The sequence below is a fragment of the Dendrobates tinctorius genome, unplaced genomic scaffold (genome assembly GCF_039654945.1).
Source record: "Dendrobates tinctorius isolate UK_male_01 unplaced genomic scaffold, ASM3965494v1 ptg000075l, whole genome shotgun sequence".
NCBI lineage: Eukaryota > Metazoa > Chordata > Amphibia > Anura > Dendrobatidae > Dendrobates > Dendrobates tinctorius.
The window spans coordinates 45526206-45550134 of record NW_027361743.1 but is presented as its reverse complement, the minus strand read 5'-3'; the positions used below and the strand labels follow the sequence as shown (position 1 = coordinate 45550134).

General features: G+C 44.6%; 1 protein-coding gene across 1 annotated transcript; it reads right to left on the bottom strand.

The window, feature by feature from the left end:
• RFXAP (regulatory factor X associated protein) lies at positions 1–5358 on the bottom strand. The gene is made up of 3 exons (XM_073583237.1): positions 4811–5358; positions 3277–3384; positions 1–1609 (listed from the first exon to the last, which is right to left on the bottom strand). The coding sequence occupies exons 1-3, from the start codon at positions 5240–5242 to the stop codon at positions 1502–1504; spliced, it is 648 nt and encodes a 215-aa protein (XP_073439338.1). The 5' UTR covers positions 5243–5358; the 3' UTR covers positions 1–1501.
• Between the last annotated feature and the right edge of the window lie 18571 nt (positions 5359–23929).

Below are 23929 nucleotides of genomic sequence, written 5' to 3'. Positions count from 1 at the left end.
TGAAGGTACGTATGACTCTTTAATTCACGGTACAAAACTTATAAAATGTATGAAACGCGTCAATGTACAAAACCATAAACAAATAGCAAAATGCATCGGTGCATTCACAGAACCAGCAACTTAAGTCTTTACTGTAAATGGGCAGTGCGAGGCCGGTGTGAACGGTTCATTATGTGAAAAATTTCATAAACACATACTATAGACACAACACATCACATATAATACAAGGAAGAACACTGTGGGGGTGGATCATCAAAACGATGGCATTGAAACAGTTTTTCTTTTGCCCGCGGCATCTGATCATGATCAGCGTTTCCATTTATAAAGGAATTCCCAATTTCACCGCACTTGAATTTTTTTCCCGTTTTCCAATACATGATATGTTAAAACCAATGATGTCATTCAAAAGTACAACTCGTACTGCAAAAAAACAAGCCTTCACATGGTCATATTGACTGAAAAATTAAAAAGTTATGGCCTGGGGAAGAAGGGGAACAAAAAAGCTCCGGTCATGAAGGGGGTTAAAAAATAATATAGTCCAGGATAACTTCTTTAAAGGGAATCTGTCACCACATTTGACCTATATAAACTATTAATATGGGCATACAGGTTATAGACTGCTGAAAAAAAGTCCTACCTGTATTTCTCATATCAGATGTGTTGTTGCTGAGAAATCATCTTTTATCAAGTTCTATAAATGACCTCTTTCAGACTCTGGAAAGGACGGTGCTTGGAAGATAACTCTGCCTCCAGAGCTTGTTTTACATGATGGGAGGGGTTACCAGTGTGATGTGTAATGGCCACTCTCTGCTCTCACTGCAGAGCTGTGTGTGATTATACCTGACACATCTGCAGGTTCCATCTCACAGGCAGACAGGATGCAATATTATTAGAGTACAACAGAGCTGAGAAAAAAGCAAAAAATGTGTTTGCAATATACAATTTTCATTTCTCCTGTTCTGTGTTAGATAACTGGTAAAATAAGCTGTGGAGTTATCTCCAGGCACTGTCCTCCCCAGAGCCTGGAGGAGGTCATTTATATAAAGTGATTAAAGATGATTTCTCAGCAATAACACATCTGATATGAGGCACACAGTGAGGACTGTTTTCGGGATTCTTTAACCTGTATGCCCTGATTCATAGTTTAGATAGGTCAAATGTGGTGGCAGATTCCCTTTAAGAGTGCAACTTCCATAAGACTGCATGTAAAGAGGATAGGTAGATGATATAATAGACACTATCCTTCCATTAAATAATTGAGAGCAATGAACTTTTCTGCTTGGTATGAGGTCAATCTAAGAGGGTCATTAAAACACAATGGACGCCAGATAATAAATGGAGCTCGGAGAGGCTTCTATTGGGGCAGGATTCTTGTATGTGACACACATCTTGCTTCATTTCCCACCTCTTCAGGCCTCTCTGTTATTCTCATTTTGTAATAAATATATAAAAATGGGTGTCAGTACATTAAATAACTAGTTCATCGTACAGGGAAATCTGGTCAAAGTGAAGCTCCTTGAAAAGACTGCCGCTGTTCAAAGGCCTGGCGACTGAGGAGCTGCTGCTGAGTCTGAAGAAACTTCACGACTTCTGGACTCCTCAAGAGAGACTGAAGAAAGAAGAGAGAGACACTAGGCACGGTCAGGAAGCGTAAAAAGTACAATAAAAGGGTTGTATATAAGGTCTATAATAAGACTAAAATAAAGCAAAAATGTGTCGCACAAGAGCTGCAGTCAGGGTCCGTGTACCTTCTGCCCACAACAGATATCCTGAACCTACACAGGAGCAGAACAGCCTCATTTGTGTCTGTTTATATGGGACCCATGTACGGTAATTACAGCTTTATCTAATCATAAACATGACTGCAGCTTTCCTTCTCACAGCGCTGTCAGCTCTCATGTACAACCCTCTCCCACATTGCCATATAATGACAGACAGCCTGCTCTCCTCACTGGTCTCCCTGCAGTGCGGCGTATGATTACAAAGTCCTGGGAGCAGAGCAGACCTAATTCTAATTACTAACACTTCTTTCGACTTCATCTCCCAGCAGTCAGTAATGTGTAAATCGCAGATAGCTCTGCAGTGAGATCAGGGCTGTCTGTCATTACATGTCTTAACACGGAAAAAAGCCTCTTCTAGAGCATTCAGAGAAGAGAAATTAAAAAATAAAAACTTTTTCTTCAACTCTGAGGCCAATACTCCATGATGGGGCCAATTTAACATGCTCAAACTGGTGAAAGATCCTCTTTAAAATTGGCTTATATATTATGGCATTTTTTTATTTTGTTCTTACATATTACTAAATTTATTATAAAATAAAAAGCTTGTAATTTTCACACTGGCCACTGGGGCCCTTTTAGACTAAGTTCCTATTGTTTCAAGAAACAACATATGCACATAGCCACAATCCTATCTTTGCATTGAAGCATCTAATGAGCTTGTGCAAAGGTCATTGTTAAATGAATGGGAAGGAAGGTGTCATCAATGGTGTACAGGAGCGTTATCTGTCATGATAATCCTGCCTCTGAAAACGCTACCTATTATAGTATTAGTCTACAATAGCCCCAGTAGCTACAGTGAAAATTGCTAATTTTGCTTTTATTAAGAGATCATGATAGGAGAGAAAAAATAGGTTAAAACATGTAACACAAAACCCCGATGTTAAACCATAGTTCATTTTTGGATGAGTTTCCCTTTAAATAGAAAAAGAAAACAAAAAGGCACCTAAGGAGCCACTTATCTTAAAGGCTTGTCCAAAAGTTTAAAAATCAAATAAGCTGCAGGGAATGCATAAAATAATAATTAAAAAGAAACAGTACCTGCCCATTGAATCCACCGCTGCCCAGTGCTGATGCTCCGGTGGTCCCTGCAGCAATATATATGCATGTGACCACTGCAGTCAATAACTGGACTAGCTGACAAGTGTCGCTCATTCTAGCGTTACTGCTGTGGTGACTGGCTGCAGTGGTCATGTGAACGTACTGTATAAAACTCCCCCCAGGAAAAATAAAGTCTGGAGGGTACCAGAGGAGCAGTGGCGCTGGAGCAGCGAGGGAGTGACACGATAACGCCTGTTTGTTTTTTTTCAAAAGAACAATAGCTGCAGCTCTCTTCATCTCTTTAACAGTGGGGAATGCTGCAGTCAGTCAGCATAATGTATGACAGAACAAAGGCAGCTGGGGTGCGCTGACCTGCCCTCCGTCAGGCTGAACTAGGAGGGGGTGTAAAGTCGGAGTATTGCAGTCTATTACACCTATACACAGTACAGACACGTACCAGTCTTTTCTGGTTCAGCACTTGTTCCAGTAACGTGGGGCGAGGGGGACGGTCCCCCACTGATCCAGTCCTTTGTTTTGTAAGAGACACTGAACACTCGGCCGTTTCCTACACAGAAAGAAGAATCTCACGTTCAGAACACACGGGCGGATACACAGTATAATACATGATGGCGGCTACTGATCACAAATACAGAGGCGGAACTGCTGTAATGGACCCGACCCTGGACCCCCCAAAATGGGACCCTCAGCAAACCCTTCACCACCTTAGGTTTTTCCATTTTTTCCCTCCCCTTCTTCCCAGAGCCGTAACTTTTTTATTTTTCCGTCAATATGGCCGTGTGAGGGATTGATTTATTGCGGGACAAGTTGTACTTTTGAACAACACCATTCGTTTTAACATATCCTGCCCAGGGAAACAGGAAAAAAATTCAAAGGGCGATGAAATTGCAAAAAAAAACAAACAAAAAAACTGCAATTCCACAATTTTTTTTTTTTTTACCATGTTCACTAAATGCCAAAACTGACCTGCAGTTATGATTCTCCGGGTCTTTACGAGTTCACAGACACCAAACATGTCTAAGTTCTTTTTTATTTGTTTGTCATGCCAACGCATTGGTGACCCGCGGTAATAGTGATGCGCTATTGGCGCAAGCATGTTAAATGCAGCTGTCAGAGATTGACAGCAGCATTTAACATGCTAACAGCCACGGGTGGATTGTGATTCCACTCGTGGCTGTTAGGGGCACATGTCAGCTAAAGACATCAGCCCACTTTGCAGATTTTTCGCTTTTTTTAAACGTGCGGATTTGTCCTAATTTTCCTTGTAGATTTGGAATAGATTGAATTCTGCAGGACGTCAATCCTTTCAGCATTTTTGCTGCAGGTTTTATTCACACTAACAAGTGGGGAATAATCTGCACCAAAACTCACCTATTTTACACAGTGTTTTTCCTGCCAAGAGATGAAGAAATTTCTCCACCAAATACTTAATGTGTGCACACAGCCTTATTGCTCCTGGAAATGGATTCATCGATTTAATGGGGGTCGCCCGGACCAAATCGATTAGTGTGCAGGCACTCTGTGGGTTAATCCGATCACAATCTGTGATGTCACAGCTCACCTCCTCCCACTCCCAGCACCATCTCCCTTGCCTAGATTCGAGGCTGCATCCTGAAGGTTATAGTGACCAGGAGACGAGCGAGAGCCGGGCCCACTCCATCCACTATAACACTGCTGGTTCCCCCTCCACTAGGGGGCGCCCCATGTGTAAGATAAATACCCGCCTCTGCCCTGCGCCTGTGTGTGGCATGGCTGCCAACCAGATTTGTATATTTCTCTGGACAACATAGGGAGTAGTTGCCCATAGCAACCAATCAGATGGCACCTTTCAAATGCATGGAGCAATTGCCCATAGCTTTCACATACAAGGGAAGGGGGAGCAGTGGCCCATGCAGACCAATCCAGTGGCAGCTTTCATTTTCCCCAGTGTGTGTGTGAGGTGAGAGCTGCCCCGTGATTGGCCGCGCGCGCACCTCCAGCTTGCTGGCGCAGGACACGGCCTGGTCGCTCTTCTTCTTGTTCTTGTACTTGTCCTTGTACATCTTGTTCCGGTGCTTCTTGCACATCCACGGCTTGCGCTGCTTGGCCACCTGGCTGGTGCTCTCCTGGCAGCCCTGGTACGTGCACATCTTGGTCACCACGCTGTCATTGTCGCCGGAGTTGTCGTCGTCCTCTAGTTCCTCGGGGCTGGCCGTGCTGTCCCGGGGGTCGGAGGTGTCCAGGGCTTCTCCGCTCTCGTCCTCTGGCTCTGCAGGCAGCATGGTGTAGTACACCACCCGCGTGTCCGCGTCCGCCGAGTACTGTCCGTACTGCAGCTCCTGGCCACTGCTGCCGCCTTCTCTTTCCGGCTGCTCCGGGGCTAAATCTTCTTCATCTTCCTCCCGGGACGCGGACGGCGGCTCCATGGTAACACCGGGACCGTCTCCGGCACCGCTTTGTTTACTTCGCCTGTGCCGCAATGCTTACTGCGCATGCGCTTCTCTGCCGCCCGTCACCTGATCCATCCAGTCAGGACTAAGGGAGAACTGCAGTGCTGACATCTAGTGGTCAACTTCATAACTGCAGCATGATAGTGGCCCATCACTAGCAACCTCTTCTTATTGGCTCTGATTCATTAAAGGGAATCTGTCACCCTTTTTTCCGGCTTGCAGCTGCAGGCATAGACATCGGGGGCTTATCTACAGCATTCTGTAATGCTGTAGATAAGCCTTCGATGTAACCTGAAAGATAAGAAAAACACGTTATATTATACTCACCGGGGTGGGCGGTCCGGTCCGACGCCTCCCTTCTTCATGCGATGATGTCCTCTTCTTCCCTTCCTGTAGTGGCTGCGGCACAGGCACATCACTCTGCCCTGTTGAGTGCAGAGTAGAATTCTGCAGTGCGCAGGCGCCAGACCTCTCTGACCTCTCCCGACGCCTGCGCACTGCAGGACTGCTATGCCCTCAACAGGGCAGAGCAATGCGCCTGCGCCGCAGCCATTACAGGACGGGAGAAGAGGACATCATCGCATGAAGAAGGGAGGCGTCGGACCGGACCGCAACACCCACCGGACCGGACCGCCCACCCCGGTGAGTATAATATAACGTGTTTTTCTTATCTCTCAGGTTACATCGGAGGCTTATCTACAGCATTACAGAATTCTGTTCATAAGCCCCCGATGTCTATGCCGGCAGCTGCAAGCCGAAAAAAAGGGTGACAGATTCCCTTTAAAGGGGATGTCCGGAAATAAATGTTCTTTAGTTTCAGCAAAGTGAGTGTATAACAGGGATTAGGGTGCAGTGACACAGAGCAAGGGTTAACAGGGGAATAACATTACTACAGAATAAAACGTGAAGGCTGAGGGGTACAAAGGGAAAGAGCAACTCAAGATGGCAGTTTATATATATATCTCCCCTTCACATAGAGTGACTCGGTTGTCTTTCTCTATTCCTCAGTTGGATGGCCGGTTGCTGGCTGAGGCCGGTGTTGTTCTTCCGGCTTCCCCGCCTAACAAGTTGGTCGCACTTCTGATGGCAGGGGCGGACATACTGCCGGTTCAACCTGTGCACCTGCACCGGGGCCCTGAGGGAGGGGGGCCCAAAACAACTACCGACAGTGCTTGATCCATCACAGAGACAGCGGCAGCAGGAATGCTATGAGGAGAGGCTGGGGGCTGCCATTAGCAGGAGGGGGCCCTCTCCTAATCCCTATCCTATTCTACTGTGCTCCCCCTACTGGTCTAAGTCCTACACTATCCCTACAGTGGGTACGGAAAGTATTCAGACCCCATTAAATTTTTCCCTCTTTGTTTCATTGCAGCCATTTGGTAAATTCAGAAAAGTTCATTTTTTCTCATTAATGTACACTCTCCTCCCTATCTTGACTGGAAAAAAAACAGAAATGTAGAAATTTTTGCAAATTTATTAAAAAAGAAAAACTGAACTATCACATGGTCATAAGTATTCAGACCCTTTGCTCAGTATTGAGCAGAAGCATCCTCTGGAGCGAGTACAGCCAGGAGTCTTCGTGGGAATGATGTTACCTATCTTTAACATTGTGTACGCAGGGACATGCGTTGTATACGAATGCGTCGTTTTGACGTGCCCGCTGAACGCAAGAAAATGCAACATGTTGCTTTCGGAGGGCACTTCAAAACGACGCACGCGGACTTCCTGACCCGTCCCTGTACAGGCCAGGTAAACTCTGTGTCTGGGCTCAGCGTCTGGAAGCCTCAGTAGTTACCTCATGTCTTCTCTGAGAGAAAACATCATTATGTACAGCAGGCGGCGCCATCACAGATTGATGCTGCTCCTTGTGAGAAGTCTGCAGCTGCCTGCGCAGTATGGGGTGCAGGAAGGTGGCCAGCTCTCCAGTGCACAGGCTCCCCCATCTCCATGATAGCAGTGCCACTTCTCCACAGCTGCCCCTTGAATAAGCCATGTCCCATCCTCTCTGGTCATCACTAGACAGGCAGTGGGGACAGAGGGAGAGTGACATGGCAGCTGTGCTATATGCAGAGGCTGTGACAGGAAGCTGCTCATCTCTCAGCCTTGCACTGCTGTGCCCCGATATCCTGCTGACCACTCTTGACTGCTGTACTGGGAGTGGGCAGGTGTGTGAAGACCCTAACTGCTTCTGAAAGCCGACTACAGCGAAGGTGATTATATCTGTCTGTACAGGGTGGGCCATGTATATGGATACACCTAAATAACATGGGAATGGTTGGTGATATCAACTTCCTGTTTGTGGCACATTAGTATATGTGAGGGGGAAAACTTTCCAAGATGGGTGGTGACCATGGCGGCCATTTTGAAGTCAGCCATTTTGGATCCAACTTTATTTTTTCCAATGGGAAGAGGGTCATGTGACACATCAGACTTATTGAGAATTTCACAAGAAAAACAATGGTGTGCTTGGTTTTAATGTAACTTTATTCTTTCATGAGTTATTTACAAGTTTATGATCACTTATAAAATGTGTTCAAAGTGCTGCCCATTGTGTTGGATTGTCAATGCAACCCTCTTCTCCCACACTGATACCAACACTGCAGAAGAAATGCCATCACAGGCTTCCACTATCCGTTGTTTCAGATGCTGCACATCTCATATCTTCACAGCATAGACAATTGCCTTCAGATGACCCCAAAGATAACAGTCTAGGGGTCAGATCGGGAGACCTTGGTGGCCATTTAACTGGCCACGACGAACAATCCACTTTCCAGGAAACTGTTCAAGCAGGAATGCTCGGACCTGACACCCATAATGTGGTGGTGCACCATCTTGCTGGAAAAACTCAGGGAACGTGCCATCTTCAGTGCATGAGGGTAACACATCATCATGTAGCAATTTCAGACATCCTGTGGCATTGAGGTTTCCATTGATGAAGAATGGCCCCACTATCTTTGTACCCCATATACCACATCATACCATCAATTTTTGTGTTCCAACACTCATGGAGGGATCTATCCACTGTGGGTTAGTGTCAGACCAATAGCGCTGGTTTTGTTTGTTAACTTCACCATTCACAAAGAAGTTTGCCTCATCACTGAACATAATGTTCTGTGTAAATTGAGGGTCCTGTTCCAATTTTTGTTTTGTCCATTCTGCAAATTCAGCGCGCCGATCTGAGTCATCCTCGTTGAGATACTGCAGCAGCCGGATTTTGTAAGGGTGCCATTTGTGAGTAACTAATATCCGCCAAAGGGATGTCCTACTGATGCCACTCTCCAGTGACATGCGGCGAGTGCTACACTGTGGGCTCTTGCTGAATGAAGCTAGGACAGCCAATGATGTTTCTTCATTAGTGACAGTTTTCTAGCGTCCACATTTTGGCAAATTCAACACTGAACCTGTTTCACGAAATTTGGGTAGTCTTGTAGGGTGTCTTGCACAGAAATCTGCTGCAATGACCGGGGTACAGCATTCACCAGACATCAACACAATTTCTATCCGCTCCTCACGTGTTAACCTCTTCGACATGTCAATCGCTGTAAACAAATAGAAACTTGTAAATAATTCATGAAAGAATAAAGTTACGCTAAAACCAAGCACACCATTGTTTTTCTTGTGAAATTCTCAATAAGTTTGATGTGTCACATGACCCTCTTCCCATTGAAAAAAATAAAGTTGGATCCAAAATGGCTGATTTCAAAATGGCCGCCATGGTCACTGCCCATCTTAAAAAGTTTTCCCCCTCACATATACTAATGTGCCACAAACAGGAAGTTGATATCACCAACCATTCCCATTTTATTTAGGTGTATCCCTATACATGGCCCACCCTGTATACAGTATATATAGTTTATCATAGTATGAGAGTGGTATATAGTGTATGTAAGTGGGTATATCATTTATATATTGTACATGACTGTGTAATTGGTATACAGAATATGTAATATTGTGTATATAGTGTATTACACATGGTACAGTGTGTATGTACAGTAAACTGTAGGTACATGAATGCATGTGGATATAGTGAGTGTGTGCGCGTGTGCATTGTGCATGGGTCAGGCCTGGGTTGATGAGCTGCCCTACATGTCAGATTTATAGTAGGCCACTCCTGTAGCCAGACTACCCTGTGAAATAATGTTTTATATCTGACATGATTTAACGTGCATTCAGGACATTGTGTGCCGAGGTACCAGCTTCAGAAGACTTAAAGTGAACATGTCAGCTGTTTTGGCCGCTATAAGAGACGGCCACTGCCTTTCAGGGCACCGCATCGGACCGCCCCCCCAGGTGAGTATAATTAAACTTGTTTTTCTTCTCTTGCAGGTTAGATCGGGGGCAGATATACAGCATTATAGAATGCTGTAGATAAGCACTGATGGGGGTGAGTAAATCATTTCACTTCATTTATTTTTTATATGTCTTTGACTAATAATTAGATTAGGGTATGTGTGTAAAATTTGGGACATGTAGGGGTAAATTCATTGAAAAAAATTGCGTGGGCTCCCGCGGTAATTTCTCCACCAGAGAGGGAAAGCCAGTGAGTGAGGGCAGATATTAATAGCCTAGAGAGGGTCCATTGTTTTTGTCCCCCCTGGCTAAAATAAATCTGCCCCCAGCGCCTTTTCTGGCACTTATCCTCTCTATTCCCATTGCCCTGTAGCGGTGGCTAATGGGTTAATAATAATGGGTTAATGTCACCTATCTATTGTAAGGTGACATTAGGCTGGGTTAATAATGGAGAGGTGTCAATAAGACACCTATCCATTATTACTCCTATACTAGTAAAGGGTTAAAAAAGACACACACACATTAATTAAAGGGGTTGTCTGGACTTTTCACATAATCTCAGTACATATCTGGGTTACAGAATGGTGACAATAAGTAATTTACCTTCTGTCACCAATTTGCAGGGTTTTCTAGATATCACTCTCTTGCTTCTGATCAGAACATCCAAGGTGGGGTGTGTTCTGGCATTGAAATGAGAACTGGTCGCTTCCTCCTACTCTACTAAAAACCTTCCCTCTATAGCAACAACCCCACCCTCCATAGCAACAGGCCCTCCCCGTCCACATGAACAAGCCCTCCTCACACAGTAACAAATCCTCCCCCTCTAGCTGCCTCAGTGCAGAGAGCAGAATCACCCAGCTGCTCCTCCCCCAGACACACGCTGAACAGTGATCTATGGAAAGTGAAACTCTAGTGAGGAGGCAAAATCATCCTGTATTCTGGGCCACTCCTTGATTACAATACATAACTCACTCATTATCAGTGATTCCTTCCCTCAGTTTCCCAGGCTGCTGGCAGCGATGGGGCTTGGGCTGGCAGTGATGGGGCTCGGCTGCTGGCAGCAGTGAGAACAGACTGTGTGATGGCCAGTGATGGGGGTCTGCAGCTTCTAATCTGCACAGGGGATGGCAGTCACTGATGTAATCTGTTGTGTGACAACGCCTCTGCTGTGTGAATGAGACAGCTCTGTGTCACTAATGTCTTCACACAGCAGCAGATTTGGTGCAGTGTATGTGTGAAGCTCCACCAAGCTCCAGTGACCAGCACCACCCACTGCCCACTCATTGGCTGTCAGTAAACTGCACCAGCACTCATCTTTATCATCATTCCAGCATTGGAAAGAACACAGCAGTGATCCTGTATTTGTGAAAGCAGCACAATCTACATCACATCCACAATGGTAATAGATAGGGCCATTACATGTTCCATGCCATACTCCTTGTAGATAATTGTATATTGTGTAATGAAAACTATATATAGCACCTAATGCAAGTCTATAGTAGATATATTTGTATAATATATATACTAGATGTGGGCCCGATGCTATTGCATCAGGAGGGCAGTGATGTCACGATGGGGTGTGCTCTGTGGAGCTGTCTTTCACCCTGTCCGCTCTCTCTTCTTCCTGTGCTGTCTTCTCCCCTCATGTGCTCTCTCCTTTGTGCTGTCTCCCCCTGTGTGCTCTTCCCCTGTGCTGTCTTCTCCCCTCTGTGCTCTCTCCACCTTGATGTCTTCTTCCATCTATGCTCTCATCCCTGCAGGGCTGACACTCGAAATTTCAGGGTCCCTTACTGACAACATATTCGGGTCCCCTAGAGATGCCGCCCATCCTCCACTCCAGCTCTGCCTCCATTCCAGCATAATATATATATATTAGGCTGGAGTCACACTAGCGAAAAAATCGAACGAATGCAATGTGATAATAAATCGCATTGCATTCGTCCCAATGTTATTCTATGGTGCAGCTCCCATTTTTTTTTGGAACGTTTACTCGGACCGAGACAATCTCAGCGTGCTGCGATTGTCACCGATCTTCGGATCGGACTCGCCAATGCAAGTCTATGGGTGCGATTAATAATCGGATTAGAATCGGATAAAATCGCAAAACTTTTCCAGGTCAGCAGGAAAGAGCATCAGGCATTGGTATTGGATGTCAAATGGATGCTTAGATGCGAATAAAATCGGTTCATCACCGGAAATTTGGATGACAGACGGATCCCTGGACAAGAAACCTTTGTGCGATTTCATACCGTAAAAATTGGACCGATTTTTTAATGGTTGTGTGTGACTCCAGCCTTACACATACACACACAATATAGATTGTTGCTGGCTGTATACACTATAGAGACTGCTGCAGCCTGTATACACAATAGATGTCTGCTGCAGGCTGTATATACAATAGATGGCTGCTGCACGCTGTACACAGAATAGATGGCTGCTGCAGGCTGTATACCAAATAGACACATACAGTGGGGAAAAAAAGTATTTAGTCAGTCAGCAATAGTGCAAGTTCCACCACTTAAAAAGATGAGAGGCGTCTGTAATTTACATCATAGGTAGACCTCAACTATGGGCGACAAACTGAGAAAAAAAAATCCAGAAAATCACATTGTCTGTTTTTTTTTCATTTTATTTGCATATTATGGTGGAAAATAAGTATTTAGTCAGAAACAAGCAATCAAGATTTCTGGCTCTCACAGACCTGTAACTTCTTCTTTAAGAGTCTCCTCTTTCCTCCACTCATTACCTGTAGTAATGGCACCTGTTTAAACTTGTTATCAGTATAAAAAGACACCTGTGCACACCCTCAAACAGTCTGACTCCAAACTCCACTATGGTGAAGACCAAAGAGCTGTCAAAGGACACCAGAAACAAAATTGTAGCCCTGCACCAGGCTGGGAAGACTGAATCTGCAATAGCCAACCAGCTTGGAGTGAAGAAATCAACTGTGGGAGCAATAATTAGAAAATGGAAGACATACAAGACCACTGATAATCTCCCTCGATCTGGTGCTCCACGCAAAATCCCACCCCGTGGGGTCAGAATGATCACAAGAACGGTGAGCAAAAATCCCAGAACCACGCTGGGGGACCTAGTGAATGAACTGCAGAGAGCTGGGACCAATGTAACAAGGCCTACCATAAGTAACACACTACGCCACCATGGACTCAGATCCTGCAGTGCCAGACATGTCCCACTGCTTAAGCCTGTACATGTCCGGGCCCGTCTGAAGTTTGCTAGAGAGCATTTGGATGATCCAGAGGAGTTTTGGGAGAATGTCCTATGGTCTGATGAAACCAAACTGGAACTGTTTGGTAGAAACACAACTTGTCGTGTTTGGAGGAAAAAGAATACTGAGTTGCATCCATCAAACACCATACCTACTGTAAAGCATGGTGGTGGAAACATCATGCTTTGGGGCTGTTTCTCTGCAAAGGGGCCAGGACGACTGATCTGGGTACATGAAAGAATGAATGGGGCCATGTATCGTGAGATTTTGAGTGCAAACCTCCTTCCATCAGCAAGGGCATTGAAGATGAAACGTGGCTGGGTCTTTCAACATGACAATGATCCAAAGCACACCGCCAGGGCAATGAAGGAGTGGCTTCGTAAGAAGCATTTCAAGGTCCTGGAGTGGCCTAGCCAGTCTCCAAATCTCAACCCTATAGAAAACCTTTGGAGTGAGTTGAAAGTCCGTGTTGCCAAGCGAAAAGCCAAAAACATCACTGCTCTAGAGGAGATCTGCATGGAGGAATGGGCCAACATACCAACAACAGTGTGTGGCAACCTTGTGGAGACTTACAGAAAACGTTTGACCTCTGTCATTGCCAGCAAAGGATATATCACAAAGTATTGAGATGAAATTTTGTTTCTGACCAAATACTTATTTTCCACCATAATATGCAAATAAAATGAAAACAAAACAGACAATGTGATTTTCTGGATTTTTTTTTCTCAGTTTGTCTCCCATAGTTGAGGTCTACCTATGATGTAAATTACAGACGCCTCTCATCTTTTTAAGTGGTGGAACTTGCACTATTGCTGACTGACTAAATACTTTTTTTCCCCACTGTATACACATAGTCACACATGCACTGCACCAAATCTGCTGCTGTGTGAAGACATCAGTGACACAGAGCTGTCTCATTCACACAGCAGAGGCTTTGTCACAGAACAGATTACATCAGTGACTGCCATCCCCTGTGCAGATTAGAAGCTGCAGACCCCCATCACTGGCCATCACACAGTCTGTTCTCACTGCTGCCAGCAGCCGAGCCCCATCACTGCCAGCCCAAGCCCCATCACTGCCAGCAGCCTGGGAAACTGAGGGAAGGAATCACTGATAATGAGTGAGTTATGTATTGTAATCATGGAGTGGCCCAGAATACAGGACGATTTTTGCCTCCTCACCAGAGTTTCACTTTCCATAGATCACTGTTCAGTGTGTGTCTGGGGGACGAGCAGCTGGGTGGTTCTGCTCTGTGCACTGAGGCTGCTAGAGGGGGAGGATTTGTTGCTGTGTGAGGAGGGCTTGTTCATGTGGATGTGGAGGGCCTGTTGCTATGGAGGGTGGGGTTGTTGCTATAGAGGGCAGGTTTTTAGTAGAGTAGGAGGAAACAACCAATTCTCATTTCAATGCCAGAACACACCCCCCCTTGGATGTTCTGCTCAGAAGGAAGAGAGTGATATCTAGAAAACCCTGCTAACTGGTGACAGAAGGTAAATTACTTATTGTCACCATTCCCAGCCCAGATATGTACTGAGATTATGTGAAAAGCCCAGACAACCCCTTTAAAAAGTATTTTAATGAAATAATCACAGCAAGTTTTTGACAACATTTATTAATCTGCTAATCCAAAAAAAGCCATGGTTCTGTAAAAAAATAAAATAAGTAAACAACAATATACATGCCTCTCCACTGTTCAGTCAGGTCCCCCGCTGCAATCCATCAGAAGGGGTTAACTGGTTTATAATGGGGACCGGTGCTAATGCGACCGACCCCGCTGTAAACCACTGCAGAATGAATGTGTTCATCTCTGCGCAGCCTCCCCGGCTGACCGAGATGAACTAATAAGCGTGGGAAAGATTCTGAACTTTTTTCCACGCTCATTAGTTCACCTCAGGTCAGCCACGGACTCCGCGCAGCCTTACTGACGACCGCTGACATCAGTGAGGCTGCACAGAGTCCCTGGCTGACCGGAGGTGAACTAATGAGCGTGGGAAAAAGTTCAGAAACTTAGTAGAGGCAAAAATTGCAATAATTTGACTACTACATGCATGAACTGGTAATCTGGGAATCTCACTGTGTTAAAATTTGGACTAGTGGGCCTCACCAACCACCGTCTGGCCCATCAACTGCATCTGCTGCTTCTTCCTTCTTTACCATGGCAAGTGTTCTCCAAGAAGTCTCCGGCCGCAGAACTTGTTTACCCCCTACAGTCGGGGTAAGTGAGAGACCATCAGCTGTTACGGAAGTGGAGATGTTTTTGTTTTTCCGAGCACCCCATATCTTTCTCAATCCACCATAACATCTTAGCCTGTGCTTCACACACAGACCAGCAGTTTGTCATGTTCACCGTACTCCAGCCTCTCAGCACAGCAGCCTACCCTCTGTCCCGCAGATATGGTCACGTAAAATAATGTTTCTACCTACACATGCCAAAGCAAAGAGCTTGAAATCCACTGTCTCCAATCTGTTGGCCACGGAAATGCTGCCTTTCCACCTGGTGGATATAGATGGTTTCCGAGAGCTGATGGCCCCCAGTACCAGTTGCACCATCACCATTACTTCTCTAAAAAAGCTGTGTCTGCGCTACACCGGCATGTCATAGACAACATAACCCATTCCATGGAAAAATCTTTGCCTTCCAAGGTGCATTTCACCACTGACACTTGGCCAGGGGTGTTACATCTCACTGACTGGCCACTGGGTGACTGTGGTGACTGTGGGGGCAAGCGGGCAAGGGGCTGCTCCACAAGTCTTGTAATCATCAAGGCTTGCGGGCTAAACCTTCGCATCTAAGACTTCATCCACTGCTTCTGCCTCCTTCACCTCCTCTAGTGCCTCCACCCACGCTCTCAAACTCTCCCTTAATGAGACACGCGTTCTAACAGTGCAGAAAGACTCCCCCCACCTCTGTACTAGGAAGCCAGGGCTCACTACAATCATAGAATCATAGAATCATAGAATCGTAGAGTTGGAAGGGACCTCCTGGGCCATCTGGTCCAACCCCCTGCTCAAAGCAGGATTCGCTAAATCATCCCAGTCAGATGTCTGTCCAGCCTCTGTTTGAAGACTTCCATTGAAGGAGAACTCACCACTTCTCGTGGCAGCCTGTTCCACTCATTGATCACTCTAACTGTCAAAAAGTTTTTTCTAATATCTAATCTGTGTCTCCTCCCATTCAGTTTCATCCCATTGCTTCTAGTCTTTCCTTGTGCAAATGAGAATAAAGTTGATCCTTCTACAATGTGACAGCCCTTTAGATATTTGTAGACAGCAATTAAGTCTCCTCTCAGTCTTCTCTTTTGCAAACTAAACATTCCCAAATCCTGCAACCTTTCTTCATAATACAGGGTTTGCAGACCGGTCACCATTCTGGTCGCTCTTTTCTGAACTTGCTCCAGTTTGTTGATGTCTTTTTTAAAATGTGGTGCCCAAAACTGGACACAATATTCCAGATGAGGTCTGACCAAAGAGGAGTAGAGGGAAATAATGACTTCACGTGATCTAGACTGTATGCTTCTGTTAATACATCCTAGAACTGCATTTGCCTTTTTTGCTGCTGCATCACACTGTTGACTCATATTCAGTCTGTGATCTATTAGTATACCCAAGTCTTTTTCACATGTGCTGTCACTTAGCCCTATTCCTCCCATTCTATATATGCTTTTTTCATTTTTATTGCCCAGATGTAGTACTTTGCATTTCTCCCTGTTAAAAACCATTCTGTTAGTTACTGCCCACTTCTCCAGTTTATTTAAATCTTTTTGAATCCTCTCTCTCTCTTCTCTAGTATTAGCTATCCCTCCTAGCTTTGTGTCATCAGCAAATTTAATCAGTTTACCCTCAATTCCTTCATCTAAATCGTTGATAAAGATGTTGAACAATAATCAAGCAGTGTTAAAATTTATATGCCTTGGAGATCACAGTCACAAAGCTCAAGAGTTGTGGAAAGGCTGTCTCCACTGAACCTGGAGCCGGGGAAGGCTGTGTGAGATAAAGGTGCAAACCTGGTGGCGGTCCTACAACGGGGCAACCTCACAGATGTGTCTTGCATGACTCACAACCTCAACCTGGTGGTACAGCAATTTCTCCCTCACTATCCTGGCCTTGATGCACTGCTGCAGAAGGCACAATCCCTGTGTGCTCACTTCTGCCACTCGCACCACGCAGGTCATCGACTTGCATAGCTACAGAGGTCTTTTGGCCTACCGGTTAACCATTTGATATGCGATGTGTCAACACAGTGGAATTCCACTCTGTACATGTTGATGGGACTCTGGCAGCAGCCCTGGTGCATTATATCCTTTTGCATAGCCTGTGCCAATGCAGTACAGACATGGTGAAAATCATGCTTGTGGAGTGGGCACAGATGAAGGACCTCTGCACCCTTCTGCACAGTTTCGAAATGGCTACTAAGATGGTTAGCGCTGACGATGCTGTCATCAGCATCACTATTCCTGTCATCTACATCCATCAAAGCATTTACACCAGAATTCTGGCAAAAAAGCTATGAAAAGCAGCAAAAATTAGGTGCAACTTCGAGCTAAATTTTGCGATTTCTGGATTTGTCAAACCAGTTTTTTAGATCTTTACCAAAATGGTGGCCAGGGACGGGATGGGGTGTAGTCACGACAGCTTGTCAAATTCATGATGAGCAGCTGCATTCACTACACCTCGGCAAGTGCTGGAGTAGGATATGTGGTGACGCGCACACAGAGGTGCATGCCACTCGTCTGGCGTATGCCTCTTCATGAGTCAGGATCGTCTGACTCCAGCAAGCCCCTCATGAACAATGTTGATGAATGACAAAAATTGTTTGCTTTTTTCATCAAAGCAGCACTACTTTTTAAATACCGTAGTCTGAGCTCACTATTGCAGCTCAGCCTCATCCAAGTGTACATAATTGAGCTGCAATATCAAATCCATTCACTAGAAAATTCTTGTCAACGGATTTGAAAAGGTTGTCTCATTCTGCTTCTGCAGGAGCGCCCCGATCCCATGCCTCTTGGATTCCTGTTTCCCCGGAATGGTGCCATCTTAATGACTGGCAATTCGGATACGTGGAATTGCTACACTTAAGACTTGAACAGTGCTGCTCTGTAGCATTGGAGATGTTCAGGGGTACTAAAGTTGGCTGGATTCTGCAATCTGGACACCATCAGAGGAGATCTTACAAGCAAAGAGCGTACAGAGCAGTACTACCATTTTAGTAGACAGGTCACTGCTGATACACTGCAGAGGTGGACGGTAAGCTAGGCCAAGAGCAGTAAACTATAGAATTGAAAGTCCGTCGGTTCTTGCAAACTGAGAAGCTTATTAATAGGAGGCAAATTGTAAAATTGATTGGTTTTACAAGCAATTAGCAGCTTTATCCATTTAAGAAGCTTACAGAATTCCTTAAAGTTTTAAGACTAGTTTTGAGTGATTTATCTGAAAAGTAAGATAGCCACTTGTAACTTAAAATTATAAACTTTGCGTTGAAGTTTTGGCAAAAAACAAAAAGATCTCAAGCAAAAATAACATACATCTCTTGATCAGCTGCTGAGTCATCAAATTCTCTGTAATTCGTCTCAATGGAGAGAAATCCTTGAAGTATGACATTAAAAAATTAGTGAGAGTCCCAGCGATGGCTGTTCAGAATTACACACATAGAAGAAATTGCCTGAGAATTCTTTTAGGCTTAAGGATTACTTTACTAAATTTATCTCATAATAAGTCAAGCAGAAAATTGAGTGCACAGGAGATGAATGAGATAAGAACTGTAAGGAAGCCGGAAAACTACAAGATGAGAAAGTGTTTGAAAACTACTAAATTGTACAGAGAATTTTTTTTGTGTGCAATGACTGGAAGACGTTTCTCCGCTCAGCAACTAAACCCAGGTGAGACTTATTTATGCATTTATTTAAAATGAACCTGTCAGCAGGATTTTGCTAAGTAAACTACAGGCATTGTCAGGTTGGCACTGTTACACTGATTAAAATGATAACTGGGGTGAAGAAATCCGTCTTGTGGTTCTTGTGTAATCAGTGTTAGAGGTTTTCAGTTAATGATATGCTCGTGCTCCGGGATAGGACTGTAGCCAAAGTCTTATCTTCCTGCTCTAGGTCAGAGAAACCAAGGAAAGACCTGCCCACAGGCCGCCATGTAGCACATACATGTTCCTCATCATAGAGACAGACTGTTTGTGCGTCGGTGGTATAATAGTTTTCCAAAAGGTTTTTCTGTACTTTTGTTCTCAGCTTCTATTTGTAAATCAGTTGATGACCATCCGTCCATAGTTCAGGATAAGATCTTTTAGGAATTAGAGCCTTTTTTATTCCCTCTCTTTGTATATTTTAGAGTCTCACCTTTAGGCTGGAGTCAGACTTGCGAGAAACTCGCACGAGTCTCTTGCTTCAATACCCGGCACTGCCACAGGCACTCGGGACCGGAGTGCTCAGCTGCATAGAAATACATGCAGCCGCACACTGCGGTCCCGAGTGCCAGCGGCAGTGCCGGGTATTGAAGCAAGAGACTTGTGCGAGTGTCTCGCAAGTGTGACTCCAGCCTTAGGTTTAGTCCCTAAAGAAGAACCTAATAGTTTTAGAATGGCTAAACGACCACATTGATAAAATGTTTGCATAGGTAAATATTTGACTATTGACCACACAGTTGCATTATTGCATAAGCATGTTTGCTACCGGTGAAAGTTGATATAAAAGCAGCTTTTATATCAGCCGCCAGTTGGTTTTTCGTCTTTAGGTTTTCAGTTTGAGGAGCAATTTTTTTTTTTGATAAATGCCTGGGTTTTGCATTCTTATTATGTGAGGTAGTACCATCTTTTTTTACACTGGGTGGCAGCAGAGGGCCAGGCTATAGGTGGTATGGTTCACTACCTGGATGAATTTTTAATTTATCGATGCCTGAATCGCCAGTGTGCTATAGGTTGTTGCAATAATTAATTTCTTCTTTCTTGGTATTGAATTTAATAGTTTGGTGTTAGAGATCAAGCTGTCTAGAGATAAAATTGAGGTAACGGTAGAAAGCATTATTCACTGTTAAGATATAAAAAAAGTCATGGTAAAAGTTTGGCAATCTCTCCTACGGAATTTTGCTTTTACACTTAGAAAAAGTTTTACCCATTGGTATAATTCTAAGTATTTATATTTACAACCAGGGGTCTGATATCCTAGAGATTCCACATTAGGCTTTGTTATTGGTCCGCAGAAGCATGGTCGTGTGCAGCAAAACAAATTTTAAATACGGTAACTTAGTCTTATTAGAATTTTTTCCCGTAGTGGCAGCTGTAGTAATGTGGGGTCAATTATGTAAGAACAAAAGGATTTGCTTGCATTCTGACAATGCAAAATAGAAAAAGTGGGTGGCACTCACCGGTCTGTAAAATGTGTGCGATCTACTTATATGCCTCCGGTTTCTATCAAAATTTTCCCCCTAATTTAACGTTATCAGAAAAGCCATCCTTATCAGATATTAGAGGATGGACTGACACGATTGTCAGAACTGCCGATAAAGGCGGCAATGTGGGTTTGCTGTCTAAAACTTATTAGCGGAAGCACATAGACAATTAGTGGATAGTGTTACATATTCAAAGTTACTGCAGAATCCTACTAATAAATTTTTAAAATGAGCTGCGCTCTTTTCTTAGTAAATAAGTTGAATTGGGGGTTAAATCTCCAAAGAAGGTGGAGAAATTGCTACCGGAGTTTCCACAAAAACCACAATGGTACCATATCCCCAAGGTACATAAACCGGTTTAATCTCCTATTGTTTCTGGGATAGGGTCTCATAAGGGCCTGTCACACTAAGCGATATCGCTAGCAATATCGCTATAACGTCACCGATTTTGTGACGTTGCAGCGATATTGCTAGCGATATCGCTATGTCTGATACTTACCTCCGACCGGCTCCCCCGCTGATTATCACTGATCGTGCGAGAACATCCTGGGCCATTTCTCATTGTCAGCTTCCTGCTGTGGCGACGCGTGGACGCGGGCGGGAGGATGTCAGGATCGCCTCGTCTGACAGGTAAGTAGCGACCCCCGACCCCAGCGATGTCGCTGGTGAGATCTGCCTATGTGGCAGCTCACTAGCGACCACTTAGCGATGTACCAGTGATCCTGACCGCGTCATATCGCTAGTCGGGATCGCTGGTACATCGCTAGGTGTGACAGTACCTTTACTGAGCCCCTACCCCAGTGCATGGACTGGCTTCTTCGCCTTCTCCTCCATGATATTCCTTCCTATATAAAGGATACTAAAGAATTCTTGAAAGTGATACATGAATTTTCTTGGCAGACAAGCTTCTCCTTAGCCTCCATAGTCGAGGAGAGCTTATACACCGGAATTCCACAAGACTTAGGAGTTTGGACGATCCAAGAAATCTTGAATAGTACTGATATAAACAGGCCAATTTAATCGTTTTTGCTTGCGAAGGAATTCATTTCGTTTTGAGTCATAATGCTTTTCAATTCATGGATACTTGGCACTTGCAAAATGTGGGGACTGCGATGGAAACTCCGGTAGCTTCTACATTTGCTAATTTATTTTTACCATTTTTTGAGGAGAAATATGTGTATTCCACTGCAAATTGCTATTCGAAGTATATAAAATTATATGTGAGGTATGTGGATGACATATTCATGGTGTGGGACGGTCCTCAGGGTACTTTTCACAGTTTTGTGGATTAGCTGAACCGTTCCAACACCATGAATATGAGTTTCACCTCTAAATTTGGCGGTACATCTCTGGAGTTTTTGGACATCCATGTTGAGATAATAGACGGAACTCTGTACTGGAGGTTTATCGTAAACCTTCTTCTACATTTTGATACTGCCCATCCTTTCTATATAAAGCAATCATTACCATATTGTTAATTTTTAAGATTAAAAAGAGCCAATAGTACCCCCCGAAGGTTTTGCAAAGCAATCCTCTGATTTATATAAGACATTTAGAGAGAGAGGCTATCCCAACACTCTGCTAGATTCAGCTTTGGACAGGACTAATCAATAATTTGCAGATAGTAATCAGCAAATTGGAAGGAACAAAAGAGATAAAAGATTTTTTTTTTCCAATACGGTCCTATGGATAATTACATTCGTTCTACTATTAGAAAGAATTGGCACATTCTAGAACAGGATGATGATCTTTCCGAGGTGGTCTCTAGAGGTCCACTAATTTCATGTAGATGAAGCACCAGTTTGAGAGACATTCTGGTACATAATCGCATGAAAGTAGAGCGTAATGATTGGTTGGGAGCTGGGATTCCAATGGGAAACTACAGATGTGGTCACTGTCCCTTTTGCGCTCATTATGTCATAGGACGTTTTTTACAAATTGGTGCAGTCTCACTTCAAGTTTTTGATTTCATTTCTGTAAGACTAATTATGTCGTTTATGTGATTTTATTTTGACCTTGCAAATTCTTCTACATTGGAAAAACAATACGCCCTTTATATGTCAGGTTTAGAGAGCATTTCAACTCAATTAATACAGGTAAAGGAGTTCCTCGATGAAATAACCACATTAGAGAATCCCATGCAGGGGATCCGCAGGTCTTATCTTTTGCTGGACTGGAAAAAGTCTTACCTCCATAAGGAGGTGACCTTCATAGACTCCTTCTTAGGCCTGTTTCACACTTCAGTTCTTTGTTTCAGTTAAAATCCGCCAAAAATTTGGAGAAGCGGATCCATTCCGAACTGATGTGAACGGAAGGCACAGGATCCTTAATTTGACGGATCCGCAGAATGAAGAATTTTAAAGGAACCGCTGGCCGGGGGGGGGGGGGGGGAGAGAGAGAGAGAATTTTTTTCGTCCGCCAGAAAGGATTTCAGGGTTAATTTTCTCCCTGACCTCCTTTCTCCGGGCATTCGCAATGGAAAATGCGGATCCAACAACAAAACAAACGTTGCATGGTCCGTCCAGGCATGCCGGCGGATGGAAAAAATTTGGAGGATCCTCACAAAAACGGATCCAATGGATGGCCATCCGTCAAGATCCGCCAGTAATGCATCTCAATGGGGAAAAAAACGGATCCGCAAAAAAAAATGGCGGATTTTGACTGACGGTCAAAAAACGGAAGTGTGAAAGAGGCCTTAGAAGTGAAGCTAGGTAGATCATGCGCACTCGAGTGTTGGAATTCACCGGCTTCAATGATAGAATCAACATGTCTATTTTTTTTGCAGTTCTAATGTCTGACAATGTTATTATCCATAGGTGGAGCCTAGCCATGCACTGGTGTTTGGTTCCCCATCATTTCCCCTTACCCTTATGACTAGAGTTGAGCGATACCGTCCGATACTTCAAAGTATCGTATCGGATGGTATCGGCCGATCTTTAAAAAAAGTATCGGTATCGCCGATTCCGATACCGGAAGTCCCATTCAAGTCTATGGGACTTCCGGTATCGGAATAAGAAAAACCCTTTCCTGCCCTTGTACAGCCTCTCTGGGGTCTGTACGGGCCTTTCGGGGGGCTGTGCCGGCCTGCCAGGGGGTCTGTGCAGGCTCCGGTGGTCTGTGCCGGCCTGCCAGGGGGTCTGTGCAGGCCCCAGGGGGCTGTGCCGGCCTGCCGGGGGGCTGTGCAGGCTCCGGGGGGCTGTGCCGGCCTGCCGGGGGGCTGTGCCGGCCTGCCGGGGGGCTGTGCAGGCTCCGGGGGTCTGTGCAGGCATCGTCCGATGGGACTACAAGTCCCATCGGGCGATGCCTGCTACCATGACAGTGATTGACACATTAGCCAATGATGGGACAGTAGTAGTCCCATCATCCGGCTAATGTGTTAAATGTAAAAAAAAAAAAAAAAAAAAAAGTCCCTAGTCTCACTTTATGCCATTGCTGCGTGGGATGATGCTGCAGTTCTCTACCCAAGATCGTCGTGGGACACACTCGTGGACTGCTTCGGATCGTGGGTGAGTATTTTTGTGGTTTGTTATGTTAATATTTATTCCGGAAAAGACAATGGCTTCGGGGAACAATGTGACAAGTATTGGTAAGTATGTTACTCTATGTTATATGTACTGTATGTCTATGTATGTATTGTATGAATGTATTGTATGTATGTAGTATATATGTGGTATGTATGTAGCATGTAGTATGTATGTAGTATGTATGTAGCATGCATGTAGCATGTAGTATGTATGTAGCATGCATGTAGT